The sequence below is a fragment of the Bidens hawaiensis genome, unplaced genomic scaffold (genome assembly GCF_021521415.1).
Source record: "Bidens hawaiensis isolate Kalapana, Puna unplaced genomic scaffold, B.hawaiensis_p1.1 tig00019187_1, whole genome shotgun sequence".
In the NCBI taxonomy this organism is placed as follows: domain Eukaryota; kingdom Viridiplantae; phylum Streptophyta; class Magnoliopsida; order Asterales; family Asteraceae; genus Bidens; species Bidens hawaiensis.
In genome coordinates this window covers 65898-89859 of record NW_027492906.1, presented here as the reverse complement: position 1 = coordinate 89859, position 23962 = coordinate 65898, and the positions used below count along the sequence as shown (strand labels likewise).

Here is a 23962-nt window from a genome sequence, read left to right as displayed (position 1 = left end):
TCAATGAAGCGTCGATAGTAGCCAGCTAGTCCTAGGAATTGCCTCACCTCAGTTGGGGTTTTTGGCGCTTCCCAGTTTTCGATGGCCTTGACTTTGGAAGGATCAACGTGTATTCCTTTCTCGTTTACAACGTGACCGAGAAAGTGAACTTCTCTAAGCCAAAACTCGCACTTGGAAAACTTCGCATACAACTTTTCTTTCCTCAACAATTCCAAAATCAATCTCAGGTGTTGCTGATGCTCGGCCTTGGTCCGAGAATAAATCAGAATATCATCTATAAATACAATCACAAACTTGTCCAAGTATGGTTTGCACACGCGGTTCATCAGATCCATGAATACAGCCGGCGCATTAGTTAGCCCGAAAGGCATCACTAAGAACTCATAATGGCCGTATCTAGTTCGGAAGGCTGTTTTCGGCACATCTTCCTCATGGACCCTAAGTTGGTGGTATCCGGACCGTAGATCTATCTTCGAATAGTAACTGGATCCTTGCAACTGGTCAAATAAGTCGTCAATCCTCGGTAAGGGGTACCGATTTTTGACTGTCAGCTTATTCAGCTCCCTGTAGTCAATACACATTCTGAACGAACCATCCTTCTTCTTAACAAACAGTACTGGAGCTCCCCAAGGTGAAAAGCTTGGGCGTATGAAACCCTTATCCAATAGTTCCTGTAACTGATTGGATAGCTCTTGCATCTCAGATGGAGCTAGTCGATAAGGCGCTCGAGCTACTGGCGCAGATCCTGGGACCAAATCAATACGAAACTCGACTTGTCGCGGCGGCGGTAATCCGGGCAAATCTTCAGGAAAAACTTCTGGAAATTCGCGCACTACTGGTAAGTTTTCAATTCTTCGCTCATCTCCTTTCTTCTCTACTACATGCGCCAGGAAGGCGTAGCACCCTTTCCTTAGGCACTTGCGCGCTTTTAGGCACGAAATTAGTTTCGTCGCAACTCCCCTTCTTTCCCCTTGAATCACCAAGGTTTCTCCGTTCAACAGTGGGACCCGAACCTGCTTCTCATGGCAAATAACTTCCGCGTGGTTCTCGACTAACCAATCCATACCTATCACAATATCAAAACTTCCCAAGTCTATTGGCAACAAGTTAATATTGAACCCGTGACCTCCCATGACTATTACACATTGTTCAGTTCTTTCGTTTGCGCATAACTGCCTACCATTGGCTAGTTCTATAGTATAAGGTGTGTCTAGCCTACTGGTTGCTAGGCCTAGGGAGTCTTTAAACTCAGCGGATATAAAACTTAGGTCAGCGCCAGTATCAAATAAGACAGATGCAAAATGTCCGTTAAGCAAAAACGTACCGGTTACCACATTCGGCTCTTCTTTAGCTTCGCCTGCGCCGATCACAAAAGCTCTCCCGCGAGCTTGGTTTCCCTTTTGCGGGCAATCCCGACTAAAATGCCCTGGCTTCCCGCATGCGTAGCAGTTGTCGCTCGCTCCAGCTTCTCTGACACGGCAATTCATCGTCTTGTGCCCTGGTCTGCCACATTTGGCACATTCGATTCTTGCGCATTCACCCTCGTGGTGATACTTGCATTTGTTGCACCATGGGCGAGGCCCGCTGTATCCTTTCCTTGATGGCTCCGCGGCTTGGATCGCGTAAGCCCTTACGCTCTCCTGCTTCTTGAACGGTGGTTGCTTGGAGTCGGACCCTCGGTGGTGAGAGTTCCACTTCCTCTTGGGATCAGAGGTTCGCTGCTCGATTCCGCGCGTAGTTAACATACCCGCACGGACCGTATCCCTTGTAAGGGTGATGGCCCGCGCTACCGCCTCATCAAAGGTTGGAGGCGCTGCGGCGTTGAGCGGAACCCTAACAACAGGAGGTAACCCAAAGATATACCTCTCGATCTTCTTTTCCTCCGTGTTTGCCATGTCTGGCACCAACTGGCAAAGCTCGTTGAACCGGTTGTTGTAGGCGTCGATATCCGTTCCTACCATTGTGTGGTTCCAGAATTCCTGTTGTAGGTTCTGAATTTCTGCGCGAGAGCAGAACTTTCTCATCAACATTTCCTGCAGTTCCTCCCAGGTCTTGTGAAGAGCAACTTCTCGCCCCAAGGTTTTCACTTGAAGCTTCCACCAAGACGAAGCTGCTTCTTGGAACATGCAGGTCGCGTAAAGGACCTTCTGGTTCTCACTACATCCGCTAATGGAGAGAACTGTCTCCATCTTGTCAATCCAGTTGTAGAGCCCAATGGCCCCTTCGATACCCTTGAATGGCCAAGGCTTACAGGCCATGAATGTCTTGTAGGAGCATCCTTTGTCCAAGGCTCCTGATTCGGGTTCTGGGGTCTCATTCTGACGACCCTGACTTGATTCGGCCTTGCTGGCCTCATGTGTTGCGATTGCTTGCGCGATTATTTCCGCGAGTTCCTCGGGTGTCATGGTAATTCCCTTGGCTTTAGTTGGAGGCATTCTCGCTTTAAAAGAGTGAAAACATATCAACCTTAGCGCACGTATTCCGAGCACATAATATTATCATTATTTACTAGACACTGTGTGACCCGTGTTCCTAAGTGTGTGTATAGTTTCTTTTGAAAATATTTCATGCGATTTCCCCCAACGGTTATAGTCTAGGTTAAAACTTCTTTTCCTAGTTCGCTATAACCAGTGCTCTGATACCAATCTGTCACACCCGGCCCTGAGTGGCGGAAACAGCCGGGCGCGCGCGAGTGGGGATTGATAATTAAGCACGGGCCATTGCAAACATTTATAGTAAGATTTTCATTGCGCATGAAATGTTTAATACAAATACATTACATTGTTTAAAAATTACATAAAAACATCAAAGTATAAAACTGTTGAAGATTTCCACGCCCTATCCCCTTGCGCGGCGGGAACAACCACGCGCATCGAAGGGATAGAACTAAAATCTTCCAAAAAGCTAGTTTTAGATGTTCAGCGTGAGGTGCTCTAAGTGTGACTCCATGCGCTACCTAGTTATCTCCTGAAAGACACGTAAAAACATTTGAATCAGTATAAACTGAGTGAGTTCACAAGTTTTAGTAACTATATTAATCGCATTGCATCATAGTCTTGATAAAATCATATTGAAACACATTTCTGATTTCATGTCTAAACATATACTCGGGAATCCGTATGAAAACATAGATCTGACACATATTTCTGATAAAAGTCGTTCAGCGGCTACGCGCGATCATTACTGGAAGTGTGCTCGTCCATGCAAAGTGGCGCTGCCACTACGAGCTAAATAATATAATGCCGTCCCGCGGTTTACGCGTGGACATTTCTGAAAAAAAACCGTGCTCGTCTATGCAAAGAGGCGCTGCCCCTACGAGCTAATCAATAATTCCGTCCCGCGGGTTACGCGCGGACGTTGTGCCGGAAAACAAGGCGCTCGTCCATGCAAAGAGGCGCGACCCCTACGAGCGGGCTCAAACCCATAGTACTGCCCCATGACCATACTAGGCACTCGTCCATGCAAAGAGGTGCGACCCCTACGAGTGGGTGGATCAAACCAGCAGTCCCTACCCTTAGAGTTCCAATGGTAAAGTGATCACTTACTCGAGTTCTAGCGCACATACATCGAAAACCTTAGATAACCGTTCGCATTGCTCATCATGAAATATAATTTAAACACATAATCGCTTGCATAGCTTGTAAGTATACCATGATAAAACATTATTTAAGTACGTGTCCCTCGCCCCGAAAACAGTTTAAAAACAGTGAAAACAGCGAGAATAGGGGCTGTGAGACTCACCTGTGGTTCTTGTTAAGGGATTAATCGAGATTCGGGTTTTCTTGGTGTTGGCCTCGGAATTGAAGGTCTAGAATGCGATTAAATAACAAGAAGTATATATATTAAGATCAAGAATTAGGAGAATATAAGGGTTGGAAAGCAGATCTCAAGGTTATATTCTAGGCTTACCTGGTAACAGGATCGGAAACGAAAACAACGGATGCTTGGGAGATGATTAGTGCAAGTTGCAGTTCTTAAGAGAGAAGTTTGAAGTGTGTTTTGGGTGATAATTTAGGTTACATATTTATAGGCAAACTCAAGGGAACACAATCCCTTGCTTTAGGGGATTGTAATCTCTTCATATCTAGGTGTAATGATGATAAAGTATGGAAATTATTATTATTTATTTAAGAGTGGAGTAGTGGATAAAAGATTTTGATTTGATTTGGACAGGACATGCAGGTCTGTGGTTGGTGGGAGTAGGGTGGCTGACAGTTGACTTTTCATGTTACAGTGTGCTTTTTCAGGTACTTTGTCAGTGTACAGTAAAAAGTGGAAAATCTCTGAAACACGCTACCGTTTCTTTTTGGGCGGGAGTAATCTCCTTACAACTGGAGAATAGACTAAGTGTTCTGCGCGTATTACTTTGTGCGCATAGCTTTCTGCGTGAAGGACATTTCTTTGCTGCGGGTAGGTGCGTGACCTTCTCGCAGTCAGGGACATTGAGTTTCATTTGTAGATTCTCCAGGTGGTCTTGGTATTTCAACATAGTGATCAGTCATGTTGAAGTCAATTCCATCTTGGAGCTTCAGACAAACTAGTTCTCCATGTTCCCGCCATGCGGGAAGGTTAGTTCCCCTTCCGCACGCGCATAAACGATTTGGGATGCACCCGCCTTAGCATCATGCGAGACGGTCAACCCATTAGACAACATTAAGTTATAGAAACATAAAACCAATACGCTCGCGCATGGCGCATATAACATATGCCCACGCAGGTTCTTAACATGGTGCGCTCGCGCAGGGTGCTCATAACAAATACCCGCGCCGATTCTAACATAGCGCGCTCGCGCAGGGCGCACATAACATGCCCGCGCTGACTAATATGGCGCGCTCGCGCAGGGCGCACATAACGTGCCCGCGCTGATTCTAACATAGCGCGCTTAATATTTACAACCACCTAATTATTAGGTTGATTACTTAGTTTATAGGATTGAGAAATTTACCGGGTGTCACAAAGAAGCACAAACCACATTCAACAAAGTGGCTATCTTATCAAAAAAACGCCCAACACCCAAATGTTTTTTTACAACCGCCACAACCACCAACTGAAGCTGGTGAGGAAAACAATGCACATAATAAGATGATTTGTTTTCTTCTAAAAACTTTGCCTTCAACCCATTAAATTCACCCCGCATGTTGCTTGCTCCATCATAACCTTGACCTCTTAACCGACTCGAACTCAAGTTATGTTTTGCAAAAAAAGTGTCAATAGATGACTTCAAAACTGAAGAAGATGTTTCCATCACATGTACAAGTCCCACAAACCTCTCTTTAATAAGTCCATGTGCATCAACATACCTCAAAACAATTGCCATTTGTTCTTTCCCGGATACATCACTAGACTCATCAACTAATAACGCGAACACATCATCACCGATTTCATCAAAGATATGTTTAAGCACTTCTTCAAAACAATGAGCAACATCCTTTTGAGTACTTGGACATAAATATTTTTTATTTCCTAATGCTTTTGGTAACTTTTGTAGTTCAACATTTTGACTTAAAATCAAATCCATTAATTCCAAAAAAAATCCTTTAAAACTAGAAGTTTCACTCTCATCGTGACCTCGAAATGGTCATGCGCATTTCAAACAGAACCTACATGCATCAATCGTAGCAGTCAATCGAACTCGATTTGCTTTCCTCACAATATCATCTTTTTTATTGGCAGCAACATTAATAGACTGAGCTTGGTTTACTAGATCTTCACATCTTTGTAGGGCTTTATTATGAAAACTATTAACATCACCAACGTGTTTATCAAATTTTGGCTCTTTCCAATTCTTATAGCCCGTTGTAATATATGCATTATGCCCCCCTTCATTAGAGTTTCCAATCCCGACAGCGTCTCTACATAAATAACAACATAAACAAAATACTTTGTCTGCTTTTACACTATAATCTAACCATCTGCGATATGAATCAAACCAAGAAGGATGGAAACTGCGGTATTTATCCCCGTACATTGTTTTTGGAAACTCATGATCGTGTGGTCGGCACGGTCCTTTTAACCAATATTTTCTCCTTATCACATCTCTTTAATTTGGATGATAATTAGAAATTTTTATCCTATCAGGGGGATCCCACGGAAGATCATCCAAATCAACTAACTTAGGCATAGTCGGAGTAGAGATAGGAATCGGACCATCCTACTACTAGATGGAATTTCACTTGATGATGGAACCTTTCTTTTTAAGAAATTGTTAAGAGTTCCTAAATGAAAACCAAATAATCAATTTACACGACCACAAAAAAAAAACAATAAAACAATCATCACAATTATATAAGAGGGTAAAAAATGAGCACCTTGTTTTTGTTTTACTTGTGAAGACATCACCGGTTTAGTAAACGAGCAAATCACCAATTCACCAAATAAGCTAAAAAGGATCTACACAAAATTATGTAAACAAGAAAAAGTTAGACATGTTTGCTACAACTTACAAGGCCTATAAAAAATTGTAAACCAACAATCAATAAAAAAACTTTAACAATTGACAAGATTAGAAAACACACAATACGAGAAATTGACAAAAGAAAAAAAAGATAAGACATCAAAAGATAAGCACTTCCGTCTTCCACTGTTCCACACCGAGTCACCGACTTACCAAGTAAAATCAGTTAGACATTAAATTACTTAACAAAATAAAATTAATTACTTCAATATTCAACAAAAGATATACATCAGACATGTTAGTTCAATCATCCATAACTTCCATCTTCCATACAGTGATACGGACTTACCGAGTAAATAAAATAGAGTGAGGCGCGGCAGCGAGCGGAAACGGCAAATGGCAATGGAGCAAGTATCTAGAGTTGAGCCTGGATCAGGAGGTGTTTGAGTGTTGCTGTAGGGTTCTTTGAGGAGGAGAGCTGCAGCTGCGTAGTCTACGACGTTTCATGTTCAGGTCCATGTTTAAAATCAAAAATGTATTTAACAGGTTTGGGCTTGCTCTTGGGTTTGGAGGGTGGGCACTTGAGTTTAAAGGAGGGTGGGCATTTGGGCTTTAACCAGAAAATCAGTATAATAAATACACTACATATATGGGCTGGACGGTGGGTCTTTGCCCACCCTCGTAATGTGCTAAATCCACCCCTGCTTGTAGAAGTAGAAAAAGAAGTTCAGTAGTTGGAGGTCAAGGAGAGTTGGACCTTGCATACTGATGGTGCCTCCAACATAAGAGGAACAGGTCTAGGTATCCTGCTAAAATCGCCACAAGGGGACATTATACCTCTATCTATATCTTGTGAATTCCAGGCCACTAATAATGAGGCTAAATATGAGGCCCTAATAGCTGGCTTACAATTAGCTAAGGATATGAAGGTCAGGTATCTTCAAGTTTATGTTGATTCATTATTATTAGCTAACCATTTTAATGGCTTTTATGCAGTAAACGCAAAAAACTTAGCAAAAATATTTAGAAATAGTTAAGCAATTAGCTATGTGTTTCAAAACATTTGACATAGTACAGGTACCAAGAGAAGAAAACGCTGAAGCAGATGCCTTAGCAAATTTAGCATCAGCTCTCAAGATACCGGATGGCATCAAGTACCCATCGTGCATGTCTTGACTCTAGCAACAAAGGAGAACCACAGAGTCCTAGAGACTTCAAATCCTGAGGATATCCCATAATGCGATATCTTCAGGATAATGAGATCCCAGAAGGAGAAAATCCTAGAGCTTTCCGCATGAAGGTAACCCAGTATATTATCCTAAATGATATTTTGTATAGAAAATCACTTGCAGGTCCATACTTGAGGTGCTTGGAACACCATGAAGCACAAGAAGTCATCAAAGACATACATGAAGGTGATTGTGGAAACCACACTAGGGGCAGAGCCAGTATCCAAGATACTTAGGACAGGTTACTACTGGCCAACAATGAAGAAGGATGCAATGAATTTCTCCAGGAAGTGTGATGCTTGTCAAAGACACAACAACATCTTGCATCAACCAGCTGAACCATTATATCCTATCATATCCCTGTGGCCATTTATGAAATGGGGAATGGATATTGTTGGAAAGTTTCCCAAGGCTCTTGGTGGAAAAGTCTTTATGCTTGCCATGACAGATTACTTTTCCAAATGGATCGAAGCTGAGGCGTTTTTCCAAGTTAAAGAGAAGGATGTGATCTCATTTATCAAACGCAATATCCTGACAATATTCGGTATCCCGGTAGAGATTCGCCAAGTCCTAGAACAAAAACATCTGAATTCGAAGATTCCAAGAAGGAGATATGGTGTTAAGAAAGGCATTCCAGAATACCACTAACCCAGCAGATGGAAAGCTAGCTCCAAAGTGGGAAGGTCCTTACTTGATCGATTCAGAAGCAGGCAAAGGGGCCTACAGATTGATCACTATGGAGGGTGTTCCTATACCAAGGGCTTGGAATGCTATCCTAAAGCATATTTTTGTTAGTATCCTTAACTGGTATGTTCATATCCTCAACATCTTAGGATAAAGGTATGTTCCCTGATCTACTTTTACATTGTTTCATATTTAAACTCTATTATCTCTTTATTAAGTTTACTGACTTAAGCATCGGAGGGGTGTTAGCCAGGTTAACACCCACCCCTCATCAAGAGCTTAGTGTTTTGCAGTTATCCTAAGGATACGTTATCTTGACAACAGTTAAAGGTTGATCACCTCCCACACGAATATGATATCCCTAATATCTACTAAGGTTTAAAGGTCTTCATCTTTCTAACGAGCGCCTGGAGCGCACGAATATGATATCCCTGATATCCTCTAAGGTTTAAAGGTCTTCACCTTTCTAACACCCCCTGGAGCGCACAATGATTCGGATATAGTTCGAGGCAGGCGGACCAGACCAGCTGATAATCCGTTTGTTGTTAGCTATATACCGAATCCTTAAGATAAGTGGCAGACGTGTCACACATCTGGTTTATAACATTTTCATGTTATCAAAGGTTTATAACATTTTCATGTTATCTAAAGTTTCGGCATTTTCATGTCCACACGTTTGGGACTTTCCCCAGTTTTATCCAAGGTTTAGACATTTTCATGTCTCTCAAGTAATGGCCTTGTCGCCAGTAAACAGACTTTATCGCCAGTAAGCAGGCTCTATCGCCAGTAAATGGGCTTTATCGCCAGAATTATATGACTTTGTTTTAACAGATCGGAAATCGTCCAGGTCGCTAAGTATAGAGATATTACCAAGTTGTTTTTAACTTAGCAAATCTCAAAAGCATGGTGAATAAAAAGACCAGCAATTGGGGACATCGTGTGTAAGTTTGTCAATTTATTATCATCTGCGGAGGTACACTTTTATACCTGATCTTTCCTTTGCATTTTATTTGAAATATGATCTTTCTGCTCAATTGTGTCAAATCTCAATTATAAAGGTTTTAAACATATATTTTCTGGATGTGTTATCCTTAAAGTATTTTTCTAAATGTAATAACGACATGTCCTCTACAATACACCAACCTCAAATATTGTATTTTTTTAATATGATAAGTTTTGGGAATTTATTTCATAGATATATTATACTTCACATTACTTTAGGAAGTTTAAAACCATTTTGGATGTGTTATGTTAAAAACATATCAAATTGATTTTTCTTAGAAATATTTGTCAACACTTTAGATTCAAGGATATATTGTCCTTAAAATATTTTATCTCAATGCATGGTTGAACTTAAAAACATATTTTTTAGATATAATCCTTAGAATATTTTACTCTAAAGTATAAAGAGTTTAAGAAATATGTTTAGGATATATTATCCTCAAGATAGTCTATTTCAAAAACTTAAAAATATTTCACAAGACATGTTCTAATTAAAACATATTCAGATAAATTATCTAAAATGACATACAAAACACAATGATAAAGCCACAAAATCATATCATTACTAACATTAAGTGCAGATAGATAAAAAGACAATGCAATGGCTTCTTCTTCAACAAGTGGAAGATCCCTCCACCCAAGCATTGCTAGATGTTCAAAATTCAAGATAACATGGGCTTCGTCTTGAAAACCATTACAAGCCAACATCAAACCACAAACAAACATACTTAAAAAACTGGACTCGGGCCTTGTCTTTTCCGACTTCATTGACCAGTTACGCCTCATCACCAGCTGCCTTCGCCGCATCCTTGATCGCCACCTCGACAGCCTCACCAGCTTCTTTCTCCACTTCACTCGGACCCGGCTCTTCCACATTCTCTCCGCCACGATCTTCTCCCAAGTGACCACATCCCAAAAGGGAGTCTCCAACCCAGCAACCTTAGCCTCCTGAGCCTGGACTTAATGACGGAAAGCTTGAGTTTTTTACTCATGGTGATTGAAGATGAAGAGCAAAGAGAGAAAGAAATTTACCTGGATAATGATCAGGTGAAGGTTTAAAATATTTATCCGATATAAAACAAAGGGGTTTTGACGTTTCTATGAACGATCGACACGTGCAGCTTATCCACTCCATCTGAAGAATTTGAGATTAAAAAACTCAACAGCTGTTAACCACCTTTTACAGCCGTTAATTTGGGGACAATTGTTAGGGCTCGGATTTTCAATATACTGGGCAAGCAGTATGTTCAGGATAACTTCAAGACACGGTATCCTCCAAGGTAACAGGTATCCTAGATCTATTATATAACTAACAAATTGTTCGCCATCTTTCCTTATTTACCAGGTCAAAAGATTTATGGTGATTTGCAGAAGACCCGGAGTAGCAGTTAATAGGACGTGTTCAAAAAGGAAACGTGCTTAATGAAGGGATTGACTGCTAATTGGAATTAGTCTACTATTTCTTAATTTATAGGCATGGTAGTTAGCTGTGATCTTGTATAAATAGAGCACTACTCGGATCATATTTCACACACTCTTATCACATGAGACTTACTAGTACTCGCTCTTTGTAAACACAATCCAGTTGAAGCTCCACCACTTGTAACCGATTTTTGTTAGTAATAAACTGGTGGTGATAGTTCTCACCACCTGGGGGTTTTTTCTTGTTATCCTAAGGATAGCGGGTTTTTTTCTCGCAACAAATCTCTGTGTTCTAGCACTTTTACGTTCATTTCAAGCAAGCACCGAGTCTCATTTACTAATTTGGTTACAAAATCACCTTTGTCAATTTTTGACCAAAACACCTATATAAGCAAACCCTCATTCCAAACACTAGAAGCTACTGAAATATTGATATCCCAGCCGCCACTCCCCTTCACCTGAAGATTTCTCTTTCATTTTTGCTTATTTACTCGAAGATTTGAAGCTGCTGTTTGACTTTGTCGGTTTTCTAATCTTTGACTTCGATTTCTCGTTAACTCAAGCATTATCCGGGTAAGTTGTCAACTGATTATTATTCATTATACCTCACCTTGTCGATAACCCTCAATCAATTTCTAAGATTGAGGGGTATTGACGAGTCAATTTAACTCAAACCCGTTAAGGGCAAAATAATCAATAACTTTGACTAATCAATTTCTCATGCTTCTAGTCATTTCGGCCAGAAGACTTTTATTTTTACTCGAGATTTTAAGGCTACTGACCAAAACCCGACTTCTGACTCGCTGTTGATTCTGGTCAGTACTGGCTCGCTTATTTACTGAAAATCTCATAACCGGAGTTCTAGATATCCGTTTGGATTGATTCCAGCAGATATGTTCTCGGTTTTTAATATATTTTATTTTGTATGAGTATCAGGTCTATTTGGATCAGAAAAATTATTACGTTAACTTTGCTCGTTTATTCTACCTCTCGGTTTAATCGCTTAATCATCAAGGTGATATATTATTCCCCATTTATTTTACTGTTTTCGAACGTTTTTGGGACATATTTGTATCTAAATTATATTTTTATATCATATATATATATATACACAAACTCGCAAACATAATTATTGTGTGTAATTTAATTAAATGCTAATTGCTACTTGTTTAAGTGTGTATATTCTATCACTTTCGGAGAGGTCCATCAGAAGTCTAGCATGTCATTATGATTATACGCCATCTTAGTAGCCATAGCCTGTGTTCCTGAGGCATGATCAACCGACAATCACATTATTTGCTTATGGTTTGATTGACTAGTACTCACATTATTTTGTTTGCGTATTTATCATTTATTATATATATATATATATATATATATATATATATATATATATATATATATATATATATTTATATTATTGCACATGAAAACTGGTGATCATCTCACTTAACATGTGTTGTTGAAAAATCTCTTTATTTTCTACGCATATGCAGGTTAGCAGTTGATTCGAAGCTAAGGTGAAGAACGCATAAAAAGACTTTAGGAAAGAATATTTGCGCCATTATTTAGTTTGAAATTATTCTTGTTATATTTGAAACTTGTGCACTTTTTTTGAATTTTGAAATAAATAAATTAAATAGATATTGTCATCTTTTATAATGTATGATAGTACCTTGTGAGCTGTGAACAATCAGTTCGCGCCCCGATATTTCCGCCTTAGGTTGGGGTCTGATACCTCGTTAAAAAATTTTAACTTCGTTAATTTTTTTTTTTTTTGGAATTTCAAACTAATATTTAGGTTTTTGATCGGAAGGAGAATATGAGTCGATCGATGTAAAACTTACTTTGAAATGATGATCTAAATCGCTTGATTTTTGTTAATTGAAAGTTTAAACACCCGAATGAAGCACATTTTCATCATCTGGAGCACCGTTTCAAGGTAAGTTTTACATCAATCAACTCGTATTCTCCTTCTAATCGAAAGCCCTAATACATCAGTTTGAAATTCAGAAGAAAGTTAACGCAAGTTTTTTTAACGAATGTCCAATGAGAAAATATATGGCGAAAGGTGGGAATAGTAGCAAAACCTTTTTAATGTAAAATTTTTATTGGCCAACTGAAAAAATATGAGATTATTAAAATTCAATTTGCCTTTATAGTTATATTTTTAATTTAACGTATCAATCTCTACATATATTTCATGTCTTCATTTTTATCTTCGTGTTCTTAACAACGGATACAATATATCAAACCATACACAACAAATGTAAATATCCATTTGTGTAATTCTAAAACTTCAAAGAATTGATTCTTTCACTTGGATTTCTTTTTCTTCATTTATTTTAGTTTTTGAAGAATGACTCTTCCGAGCTTTGCCTTTAGGCTATTCACATTATGAGTAGATTGTAAAAATAGCACATTTAACACCAATATCAAGAAAAAAAATAGCAAATAATGTAACCAAAATCAAGCAATATGATTTTATTAAACTTTTTCGAACTATGTACTTTTAAACAGATTGATTCAAGTTACGCTAAACAAAAATATGAAACGAGTCAGGCATGTTATACTTCGTAATTCATATTATCAATATAAAGATTATTATTGAATATTTATGACTTTTTTTTGTAAACACATTTTGCATAGATGTTTTACGAAGACATTAAAAACTTTAGACAACAGCCTAACCAAGTTTTACCCACCTTATGTCATACTAAATAAAGTCATATTTTCACTTATAGATGGTATAGTAGATTTTAATAAAGACATTAAGGTAGAGCCTAGGGTTGTTCACAGTTATGTTTTTAGGTAAAACCATAAACCAAACTGTTAGAAGCAGTTATCTGTTAAACTTAAACTGAACCGTTAAAAGTTTAAAACAGAATCAAAGCGAACCGTTACTAACAGTTTGGTTCCAGTTTAGTTTTACGGTATTTTTCTCGTTGGAGCTTAACATAGGTTATCGTAAAGTAACCCAAAGTTAGATGTGATGGTAGCAAGAATTAGAATGGGTTAAGTAAGAAGTTAAATATTATATATCAAGTGTGCAGGTAAACAATAACTTCAAAAATTAGAAAATGGGCAATTTCATATAATAGTAACACAGTTTCAAAAGTGTTCCAATTAGGTCACTCAATTTTAAAAAATGTTTCAATTAAGTCACTCAACTTACATATTTTATTAAATTAAAGGTTTTAGCTTGTTTTTTTAGCCTTTTTCCTTTTTGTTTCACATAGGAAATCTTTTTATCTTTTTTTTTATGTTGACGTTGAGTGGCGACATGAATTTTATTTTTTATTTTTAAATTTTAATATAATTGACGTTTTTTTAAATTATTTAAATTTAACTACATATATACGACTCCCATGTTTTATCCACCATTTCTTTTTGACGCACAAAAAAATCGGTGAGACTTGATTTGAAGATTTAGTGACCCAATTTGAGGAAAAATTGCATGAGTGGCCTAATTGAAACCCTTGAAACTTGGTTACTATTCTATGAAATATTCTCAAAAATTATTAAGGAGTTTAGCAGCAAAACCAATATGCTTATTAGAAAGAACAAAACATTCGCATATGCAATATATTCATCCAAAATTTATACAAAAATCAATCTATTTTACCCATTTGAGATAACAGCAATGTTTTAAAAACCAGACCGGACCAGACGATCCAACTAGGAACCACCAAAGTCATCAACCCAACCCAATTATAGGCAAACAAACCAAAAAATAAAAACTGGATGATTATTCACAAACAATAAAAACTGCTTTGAGCCGGCAAAAAGAACCGAAAAAAACCAGTCAGTATAATATAATAAATATTTTTAAAACTAAGTAGCTTGACACTCATGCACTACCGAAAGATATGTTTGTTGTACTGCATTTTATAACCATTGGTTTCCTCTTTACTTTCTTGCTAGAGCAATGTGGGTTTTCCTTTAAACCTTTATTATATAAACATTGATTAACAAAAGAGGTGTCAAGTGACACAAGGACGGTTTATTTATATGTTTTATTTATATTTCAAGTGACACAATCATCATTTTTATTTATTATATTAAGGATGTTTGTGTTTTCATTTTTCAATAGAATCAGTTCTATCATTCGAAAGAGGGTGGCAGGCTGGCAGCACAGTTTGTTATACGCTTGTCTGCCCCTCTATTATAATTATATATTTTTTTCCAATATTAATATAACTAAGGAATATTTACTTTTAAAATTTAGTATTTGTGTAAAATCTTTATGAAAATAGAATCATTTATTTAAAGTCATAAAAAACTATATAATTATATAATAACGAACAATACCATTTATAACTTATTGGTATGTTTTTATAATTTATTCGGTTTCTAAAACTTGAGATGTGACAGCAACCTAAGTTTAACTTGAAGTGGCCGGAGAGATTTGAGACTGAAATTTATGAGGATTAATGCCAACTAAAACAACCTTGTTACTTGGCACTCGAACAAAAGTTGATGCGAGCGAAGACGAACTTTTAAATATGTCTGAAGACCAATACCCTTTGATAGATGATACATTGTTTACCCATATGGCACATGGAGAATAAGTAAATATCATCCTAATTTTTGTTAAACGTTATTTTTATTTATGTAATTTTTGTTTTTTTGTGAAATATAATTTAAATTTCTTTAATGAGTTTACATTTCTTTTGTTCAAAAATAGCCATTAAATGGCCATTGGCCCATTGATAACTGGGTGTTTGATAAGACTTTATCTTTCAAAATAACAAGGGTTCAAGTCCCGTATTTATTAAAAATGATCTAATTTAAACTAAAAGTTAGAAATTGTGTCCGTTGTCATTCTAAGTTAATTTAAAAGTAAGGTAGCTACAAGATGGATGCGGCATATGGCCCCACCATTGGTTTACAGATGAATTATGAATGTAATGGGGTAAAAGATATGATCTTGACATGAAAAAAATAGGGTGTTAGTTATGTTTATTATTATTTTTTTAACAATTTACTCTATTGCTAAACCACACCATATTTCTATATTAACTCCATGTCTAATAGAGATAAGGCTCTGTCATTATGCCAATTGCCCAGGTACGGCAATATTAGGTACTAGGTTGGTATCCTGTGTAATACACGGGCTGAATAAAGAATATAACATCAATAAAAAAGATGTTTATATACGTGTTATAATTTAGAAATGCATAACAATTTGTCATATATGAAATTAAATATTATATTTTATATAAATTTGAAAAAAATATTAAATACAAAAATTGTTCATAAATTTTCAAATATCTCATTATACACAACATATATGGTTTTCCCGTATTAATAATTTAATAGTATGAAATGATAACTTTAAGGTTATATAATAGTAAAATAAATCAAGAGTTAATGAAAACCTTAAATGTAAATGTAACATATTATTAATTTAATAGATTTAAATAGGGTTTAATTTTAGAAAATAACTTATGTGTTATCCTATATGGACACTTTAGAAAGATGTCATGTGTCCATGTTGTTTTGCTTTAATATATTTGTAAGATGGTAGAGACCACATCCTACCCTTATATTAATTATATTTTCTTTTATCACCGTTGATTTAAAAATAAACGGTCAAGATCTCACATGCTTGTATTTTCACTGTCTATAAATACCACTGAAAAACTTGTTCATTTCATACAATAACAAACATCATAAAATTACCATTTCCTCTCGTCAATATTTTCTTGTTTTGAAAATGAAGGTTTATAGTTTTCTTTGGGCGATGGTGATCGCATTTATGACAAATCTTATGATGCATGTGAACCTTACTATGGCGGTAGATTGCAGCGCGGCGAAACTGGCACCGTGCCTACCGTTTATAGTCGGTGACCGAGCACCACCGCCAAGTTCGCCATGTTGCCAAGAGCTCAATGCGCAAAAGCCATGCCTTTGTGGCTATGTGAAGGACCCGGCATTTCGAAAATATCTCCAAATGCCAGGCGCTAAAAAAGTTTCACGAGCTTGTAGAGTACCAATCCCAGATCCTAGAACATGTAACTAGTTATTACATTTATCCTATGTAATTTAAGTTGATTAATGAATAATCATTATGAAAAACTTTTAATATATGCTGGACTTAAGTATAATTTAATTTCTTTTAATATTTATATATTATTCTTTCTTATGGGACAAAAGATCCATTGATATAACTAGGTACGGTTAATATGTGTGTTGCGTGGGGCTAGATTTGTATCTATGTTTAACTTGTAATAAAGCAAATGAAACCCCGTGTGGCGACAGAATGCATCGGGTCACAGTGCCAGAATTAAACGAAAAAATAAATTCATCAACACCCAAACACAACAAATTAACATACTTAAAACAAACAAACAAACAAACAAACAAAAAAATCGAGCGTTGCGGCGGTGAATCAGCGCGAATTTGGTTGCTATCGGCGGCAACAAAAAAAATCCGCACATTGCAACGTCGATGCAAATTCAGTCGATATTGGGTTACGCCATTATAACAAAATAAAAATAAACATAAATCATCAACACCCGCATACAACAAATTATATATTAAAAAAACATGTGTTGCGGCGGCAAACCAACACAAATTAGACGGTAACAAAAAAAAAGTGTTTTGCGGTGTCGAACCGACAATAATTTGGTTGGTATTGACTGTCTTGGCACCAAGTCATAAACATAGAATTTTGTTGTTATCGACAGTACCGGTACTAAATCGTAAATATGTATTAACAAGGCATAAAAATAAAATAAATATAAATATAATAAAATAAAAAAAACATAAGACGTCAACATATGATTGGGCCACATGGACCAATCAAAGGTCTCGCGGCCTCAAACTATGTGTCATATATATATACACACACACATACATACTAGGTGCACACCTGGCCGGTTGCGCTGGGCTGATATTATTGCCAATCATATAGCATATCAACCCATGCAACACGGTTGCGAGTCGAGTTGAATTTGGTTGGCACTAGATTACGACATCGAAAATAAACCAAAAAAAAGTTTATTAACGCTCAAAAACAACAAATTAACATAACAAAAATTGTGTGTTATGGTAGCAAAATGACGCGAATTTGGCTGGTATCAAATTACGACACCGAAAGTAAAGAAAAAAATAACTTTATCACACCTAGATATAACAAATTAAAAAAAAAAGAAAGCTACGGTGAACAAAAAAAAACAAGAAAACGCATGTTGTTGTTGCTGTTGTGAGTTGGCGCGAATTCAGATGGTAGCGCTTTGCAGTGGGGAACCAACACGTATTTGGTAGGTATCTACGACGTCAGCACTAAATCATTATCATAGAATCCGGTTGTTATCAACGATACCAACTTTAAATCGTAGGCTGCAATGATTTAACATTAAAGAAAAGAAAAAAGATAAAAAATAAAGTGGCTAAACGGGGTTGGTGCCATGCGGACCAATCAAGATCCAGCGGCACCAAACTTTCTGATTGTTATATATATATATATATATATATATATATATATATAATTGAAATTCAAGGGAAAAAGATACTAAATTCTTTTATTTTAACCTATTTATAATAGGTATACAAGATTTATGGACTTGAAACTTGATCTCGAAATTAAATGAGTATGTTTAGCTCGGATTGACTTTTAACAAGACAAAATTTATGTTCAAGCTTGACTCAAACAAAGCTTGAGCCAACTCGCAACTCACAATACATTATATTTGTATATTTGGATTTTATAATCCACATCAAAAGCCAAAATGGTGTTGACTGTTGAAAATCAAGTGTAATATTGTAGCAAATTATTGGAATATAGTTGCTATTTGTAGTTTAAATAGAAAATATGTTGTCGGTTTTAAAAAATAATTTGCCATTTTAACCTGTTTTGGGTGAAAATGGAAACAAAATATGAGATGTAGATTGAAAGAGTTGGTATAAGTTTAATTTTGTTAATTTTTTTTTGTGATTGGTTCTTCTGTTTGTTTGTGTTCATCTACCCCCTCCCCCCCCCCCCCCGGTTTTTTATTTTGTGTTTATTTGTACATGGTTTTCGAGTTCCCATTTAGGTTTGATATATTTATTTGATCTTTCAAAAAGAAAAAAAGAAAAAGGGAAAAAGAAAGTCTCTTAACTTGATTTATAATCTTTTAACTTGTTTTATATATAAACATGCTATTTTAAAACGGGTTATTAGAACATTCTCATTCCTTCCCTTATCTCTAAATCCAAAATTTACAAAAAAAATCATTAAATTTTTCTTTCATTTTTAATTAAATAATATTTTTTTATACATTTATTATTATATTTTTCTCTCTTCTTCACTCACAATAATTTTAAAAAATATTAAAAAATTTACAGGATGCATCAAGAACTTTTCAAATCTATAGAACAATAACTGCATTTTCTCTATCTTTCGTTCAGAACACCCTAAACTATTCCTTAGCTTCATAAAATCTCCCTCGTAAAATATGATGAATAGAATGAGCAGGCTCTTAATAAGCATTCTAATTAGAAAAAGAAATGTTATTGCATGTATATTGCCGATGTAACTAAAGATATTTTGACCATGTATTTATTATCATCTTATGCCAAGTGGCTGGCTATATGCTTGCATAATGACTCCACGTGTCAATGCATTTACAATGCCAAGTGGTATGTGTTTGCATAATGGCAAGTGGCTGGCTATATGTTTGTATAAATACATGATTTCAATTACTTTTTTACTCCTCAAAATTATGATATAAATTTTAATAAAAACGATGTTGTATTCGGAATAAAGCTTCTTTTAATAGTGTAAAGTACACCGATTGCTGGTACCGTGTCGTTACCGTGAGTCTCTGACATTAGTCGAACCGATTCTGACTGAACAACGTCATGCTTTTAATTTATTTATGTTTTAATAATTGTTTGTTCTCTAAATACGTGTGTTCGTTATCTTAAAAAAAAACATACAGTTATGATTAGCTTTTTTCTCAACATTCCGATATAAATTTTATTAAAACAAAGATGCATTCGAAATAAAGCATTTTTAGTATCGTAAACTATAATGACATACCGTGACTAACCGAAACCAACCGAACTATGTAGGTAACAATGTCGGTATTATCCGATCAGTATTGGCACTTTGTTTTTTACGGTTTTCGATCAATATAAAACATGTGTTGATGTACTTTTATGCATATTACGACTATGCATTATGGGTTACATGAGACAACTTTTGTGTGATCAAACCATTATAAAAAACTGTTAAATTTTGAAATACACAAGTTTTTTTATCACTTGAAAACTCACAATTTTATGTTTATAACTTGTATATATATATTAATCAATCATACTCAGTATTTTTCACAGATAGCCTAAGCTATCAGTAAGTAGGGTCTGGAAAGGGTGAGATGCAGACACATCTTACCTCTAGCCCTAAAGATAGAGAGGTTGCTTCTAACGAGACCCCCAACTCAAAAGTAAATAAATATACAGAATATATATATATATATCTATATAATAAACTAAAACAATATGATATTAATAAGTTTCAATCAACATTTCATTATAGATAAACTAAAACAAAACCAAGGTAAAATTAAGCAAATAATAATAAATAGAAAATAATAATAACAACAACCATAATAATAATAAAGGTTATAACAAGAAATTGCACCTCCTTCTAAAGGTCATTAACCTTAATTCTACGTCTTCAGGAACTTTTATCCTCAACCATGTCCTCAGAGATGTGCAAGTCTAGCAACACGTCTAATCCTCTCATCAAAAGTCAATTTGGGTTTACCTCTGCCCCTCCTCCCCCTCTATGTTTATAACTTGTATTTGATTAAATATAATATTAATACCATTGTAAGCATTTTTTTATGTTTTAAAAATAACTTTACATTTTATCAACACCCTCACTCCTTTACCAACTTAAGTTGAACTATAAAACAAATAAAGGAATACAAATGATAGGAATACAAAGACATGTTATAAGGTATAAACCTGTATCCAATTCATTAACTATCTGCAACATAAACTTCTTTTTCAATCTGTCCAAAAAAAATATTCAATACATTGACGATACCATTATAACTCGAGTGCGATTCATCTCCAGCAATAAACGCATGAATTTTGTCCCCGATTCTGATCCAACTACAAGCGGGATCCTTTTTATTCATATTCTTACTTAGCATACGTCTCACATTCGCTGCATCTTTATATCTTCCCACAGAAGAATATATATTCGATAACAGAACATACGCACCAACATTTTCGCTATCAAACTCACATATATGCATAACAACCTTTTCGGCTAATTCAACGTTCTTGTGGACCCTACAAGCAGCTAGCAACGGTAACCAAACACTAACTGTCTTATTTTCTGGCGTACTACATATGAGCCCAAAAGCGTCCTCCAATCTCCCAGCCCGGCCCAAAAGATCCGCCACACAAGCATAATGCTCAAAGTCAGGTACTATTTCATAATCATTGACCATTTTGTTAAAAAAAGTCAAACCTTCATTGACCATTCCAGCATGACTACAAGCAGTCAAAACCGCCACAAAAGCCACAGAATTTGGTATAAAATCTTCCATCTCCATTTTCTTGAATAAAGAAATTGCAACTTGAGCATAACCATGCGAAGCACATCCCATTATCATGGTGATCCACGACACCAAATCATGACGTTTCATGCCATCGAAAACACGTTTTGCAAGTTTAATGTTGCCACATTTGGCATACATGTTAACAAGCGAGCTTGATATAAACATATTATCATCAAAACAACGCCTAATTATGTACCCGTGAAGTTGTTGTCCTAACGGTAAACTGGTTAAGTGTGCACAAGCAGGAATAATGGTGGAACATGAAACTGGGTTTGGTTTAATATTATCACTCAACATTCGCCTAAACAATCTTAATCCCTCATCAAATAAGCCATTTTGCACACATGCTGCAATCATAGAGCACCAGGAAACACAATCCTTTTCAAGTAATGAACAAAATAACCAATACGAATGTTCCACCATTTTGCACTTTGCATACACGTCGGTCAATCCGCTTGTAATGAATCCGTTTCTTTCAAACCCGTGTCTTATTCCATACCCATGGATCTCTTTTCCCTTCCAAACATCCATATGTTCTGCAACAACTGGAAGAACATTTGATAACGTAAATGCATCGGGCTTCAATTTAGCGTAATTACACATCTCCCTAATCATCACCATAGCTTCGTTGTACATATTGTTTTGCGCATATCCCAAAATAACCGTGTTATAAGAAACCACATCTTTCTCCGGCATTGTTTCGAAAACTTTTATCACACTTCGCATCTGCACATTTCTTTGATCTTGATTCTTACTCATTTCATTCAAAGCACCCGGAATTCGAAAATTTTGATTAATTTTGTTGTATGCTTCATAAATGTCATCATTATTATGATTTAATATTCTCTCAAGACTTTCATCGAACACCTGGAGGTCACTACCCGTCTGCACAATTCTTCGATCTCGATCACTCATTTGATTCAAAGCACTCGGATTTCGATACTTCTGACTAACTTCTGGGCATGATTTATAGCCATTATTATCATTAGTAATAACATTATTATGTAATTTTCTCTCAGGACTTTCATCAAACACCTGGAGTGCACTAAACCTCTGCGCATTCCTTCGATCTCGATCACTCATTTCATTCAAAGCACTCGGCTTTTGACGGATCCAACTAACTTTGGGGCATGATTCATAACAGTTGTTGTTATTATTATTATTATTATATAATTTTCTCTCAGGACTTTTATCAAACACCTGGCGTGCACCACCCCCCTGCAACTTCGAATACATATTCAGCAACGCATTTCCAACAAAAACATCAAAATCCAACCCGACCCGAATCACAGAGCCATGAACAGCTTCCCCAAACTTGAAACACAGCAAATGGGTGCAAGCTTTTAATACAGATGGGAAGACATTGTGGTCTGGGTGTATCCCCATGGCTCGCATTCTGACGAAACATTTTAAAGATTGGAAGAAACAATCGTTGGATGAGTAGCATTTGATGATTGATTTCCAAGCTTCCAGTGAAGATGCGTAGGGGAGTGTTTTGATGATTTGAGCATGGAGTTGTTTGGCTTGTAATTCCATTTAGTTATCCGGGTTATCGAACCCGAGCCACAAATAAAGTTGGTGTAGTTATCAAGGCCGAGCTTGAGCTTTTACCCGGAAGATCGTTTAGGCTCGTCGAGACTTGACGAGTGTATTTTGAAGTTTTAGCTTTTTTTGGACTTTATATGTATTAATTTCAAAGTGCATAGTTTAACTCGAGCTGAGCTTTGGCTTATTTAAGGCACTAGACGAGGTCGATCCAGACTTAGGCTTATTTAAGGTTTTCTTAAAAATATATAAAAATAATTAAAAACGTATAAAATTTAATTAATAAAAAGTAAAGGTTGAGCTTAAGATTGAGAAAACAACTCACGATCCAAGTTCGAGCTTTATAAAAAGAGCTCGAGCCTAGTCGAGCTCAGGCTCAGCTCGGCTCGTTTACACCCCTAGCTTCAATCATCATTCACTACACATAAAATAGGGGGAGGGGGAACCAGGTGTCTACGTAGCGTTGAGGTGACATAAGAAAAAGACTTTTTTAGCTTTTCTCACTGGTAGAAAATAGACCATTAATAACGCATGTCATAAAGGGGTAGATGACATGAAAAAGCGCGTCAAGGAAGTTTCTGTCATAAACGAAGATGACGCGCTTTTGCGTGGGACACATTCATGACACATTTTTACATGCATTTTTGGCACGAGTTTTTGACAAGCATTTGCGTGCCATAGTTTTAAATGTTTTAAAAAACATTTTTTTGTCGAATTACTGATTTTCACATAATAAAAACTATAAATGCCTCATAATACAAAATAAAATGCATACAACAATCCATTTCATACAATATTTCATAAAATCCTACCATACACCATACATTTCAAGGCAAACAATATTTCATTAATGTCTATACAAAAAAAAATCACCAGAAAATGAAGGCTGCAACGAAAGTCAAGTATTCTTCATGAATTCCATCAATATCAATGTTTGTGTATTCATCTTTCCGTCCCCCAACCTAAGAAAAAATTTATAAACAAGTTAATAAGACATTCCAATATATAATTAACTAGTCAATAAGTGTAATTAGAGTCAATTAGCTGCAAGTCATCTATTTATAATTGACTACGAGTCAATTCCATATCTGATCATGGTAATGAAGCAACAATATCTG

The 23962-nt window shown here is 36.2% G+C and overlaps 2 protein-coding genes across 2 annotated transcripts; both read right to left on the bottom strand.

The window, feature by feature from the left end:
* Window positions 1-4951: 4951 nt before the first annotated feature.
* On the bottom strand, window positions 4952-5518 carry LOC143557785 (uncharacterized). The gene has a single exon (XM_077046779.1). It carries the CDS (start codon window positions 5516-5518, stop codon window positions 4952-4954), a length of 567 nt encoding a protein of 188 aa, XP_076902894.1.
* A 15190-nt stretch (window positions 5519-20708) lies between these two features.
* LOC143557784 (putative pentatricopeptide repeat-containing protein At3g23330) lies at window positions 20709-22835 on the bottom strand. The gene is made up of 2 exons (XM_077046778.1): window positions 22450-22835; window positions 20709-22149 (listed from the first exon to the last, which is right to left on the bottom strand). Exons 1-2 carry the CDS (start codon window positions 22833-22835, stop codon window positions 20709-20711), a joined length of 1827 nt encoding a protein of 608 aa, XP_076902893.1.
* Between the last annotated feature and the right edge of the window lie 1127 nt (window positions 22836-23962).

What these genes read in the sequence shown, in the direction of transcription:
- LOC143557785 (XM_077046779.1), bottom strand. Translation starts at nt 5,518, where the DNA reads ATGGATTTGATTTTAAGTCAAAATGTTGAACTACAAAAGTTACCAAAA.
- LOC143557784 (XM_077046778.1), bottom strand. Translation starts at nt 22,835, where the DNA reads ATGGAATTACAAGCCAAACAACTCCATGCTCAAATCATCAAAACACTC. An exon ending in TATAATAATAATAATAATAA is followed by an intron (nt 22,150 to 22,449) that starts CAACAACTGTTA and finishes CGATGAAAGTCT; the next exon opens with TGAGAGAATATTAAATCATA.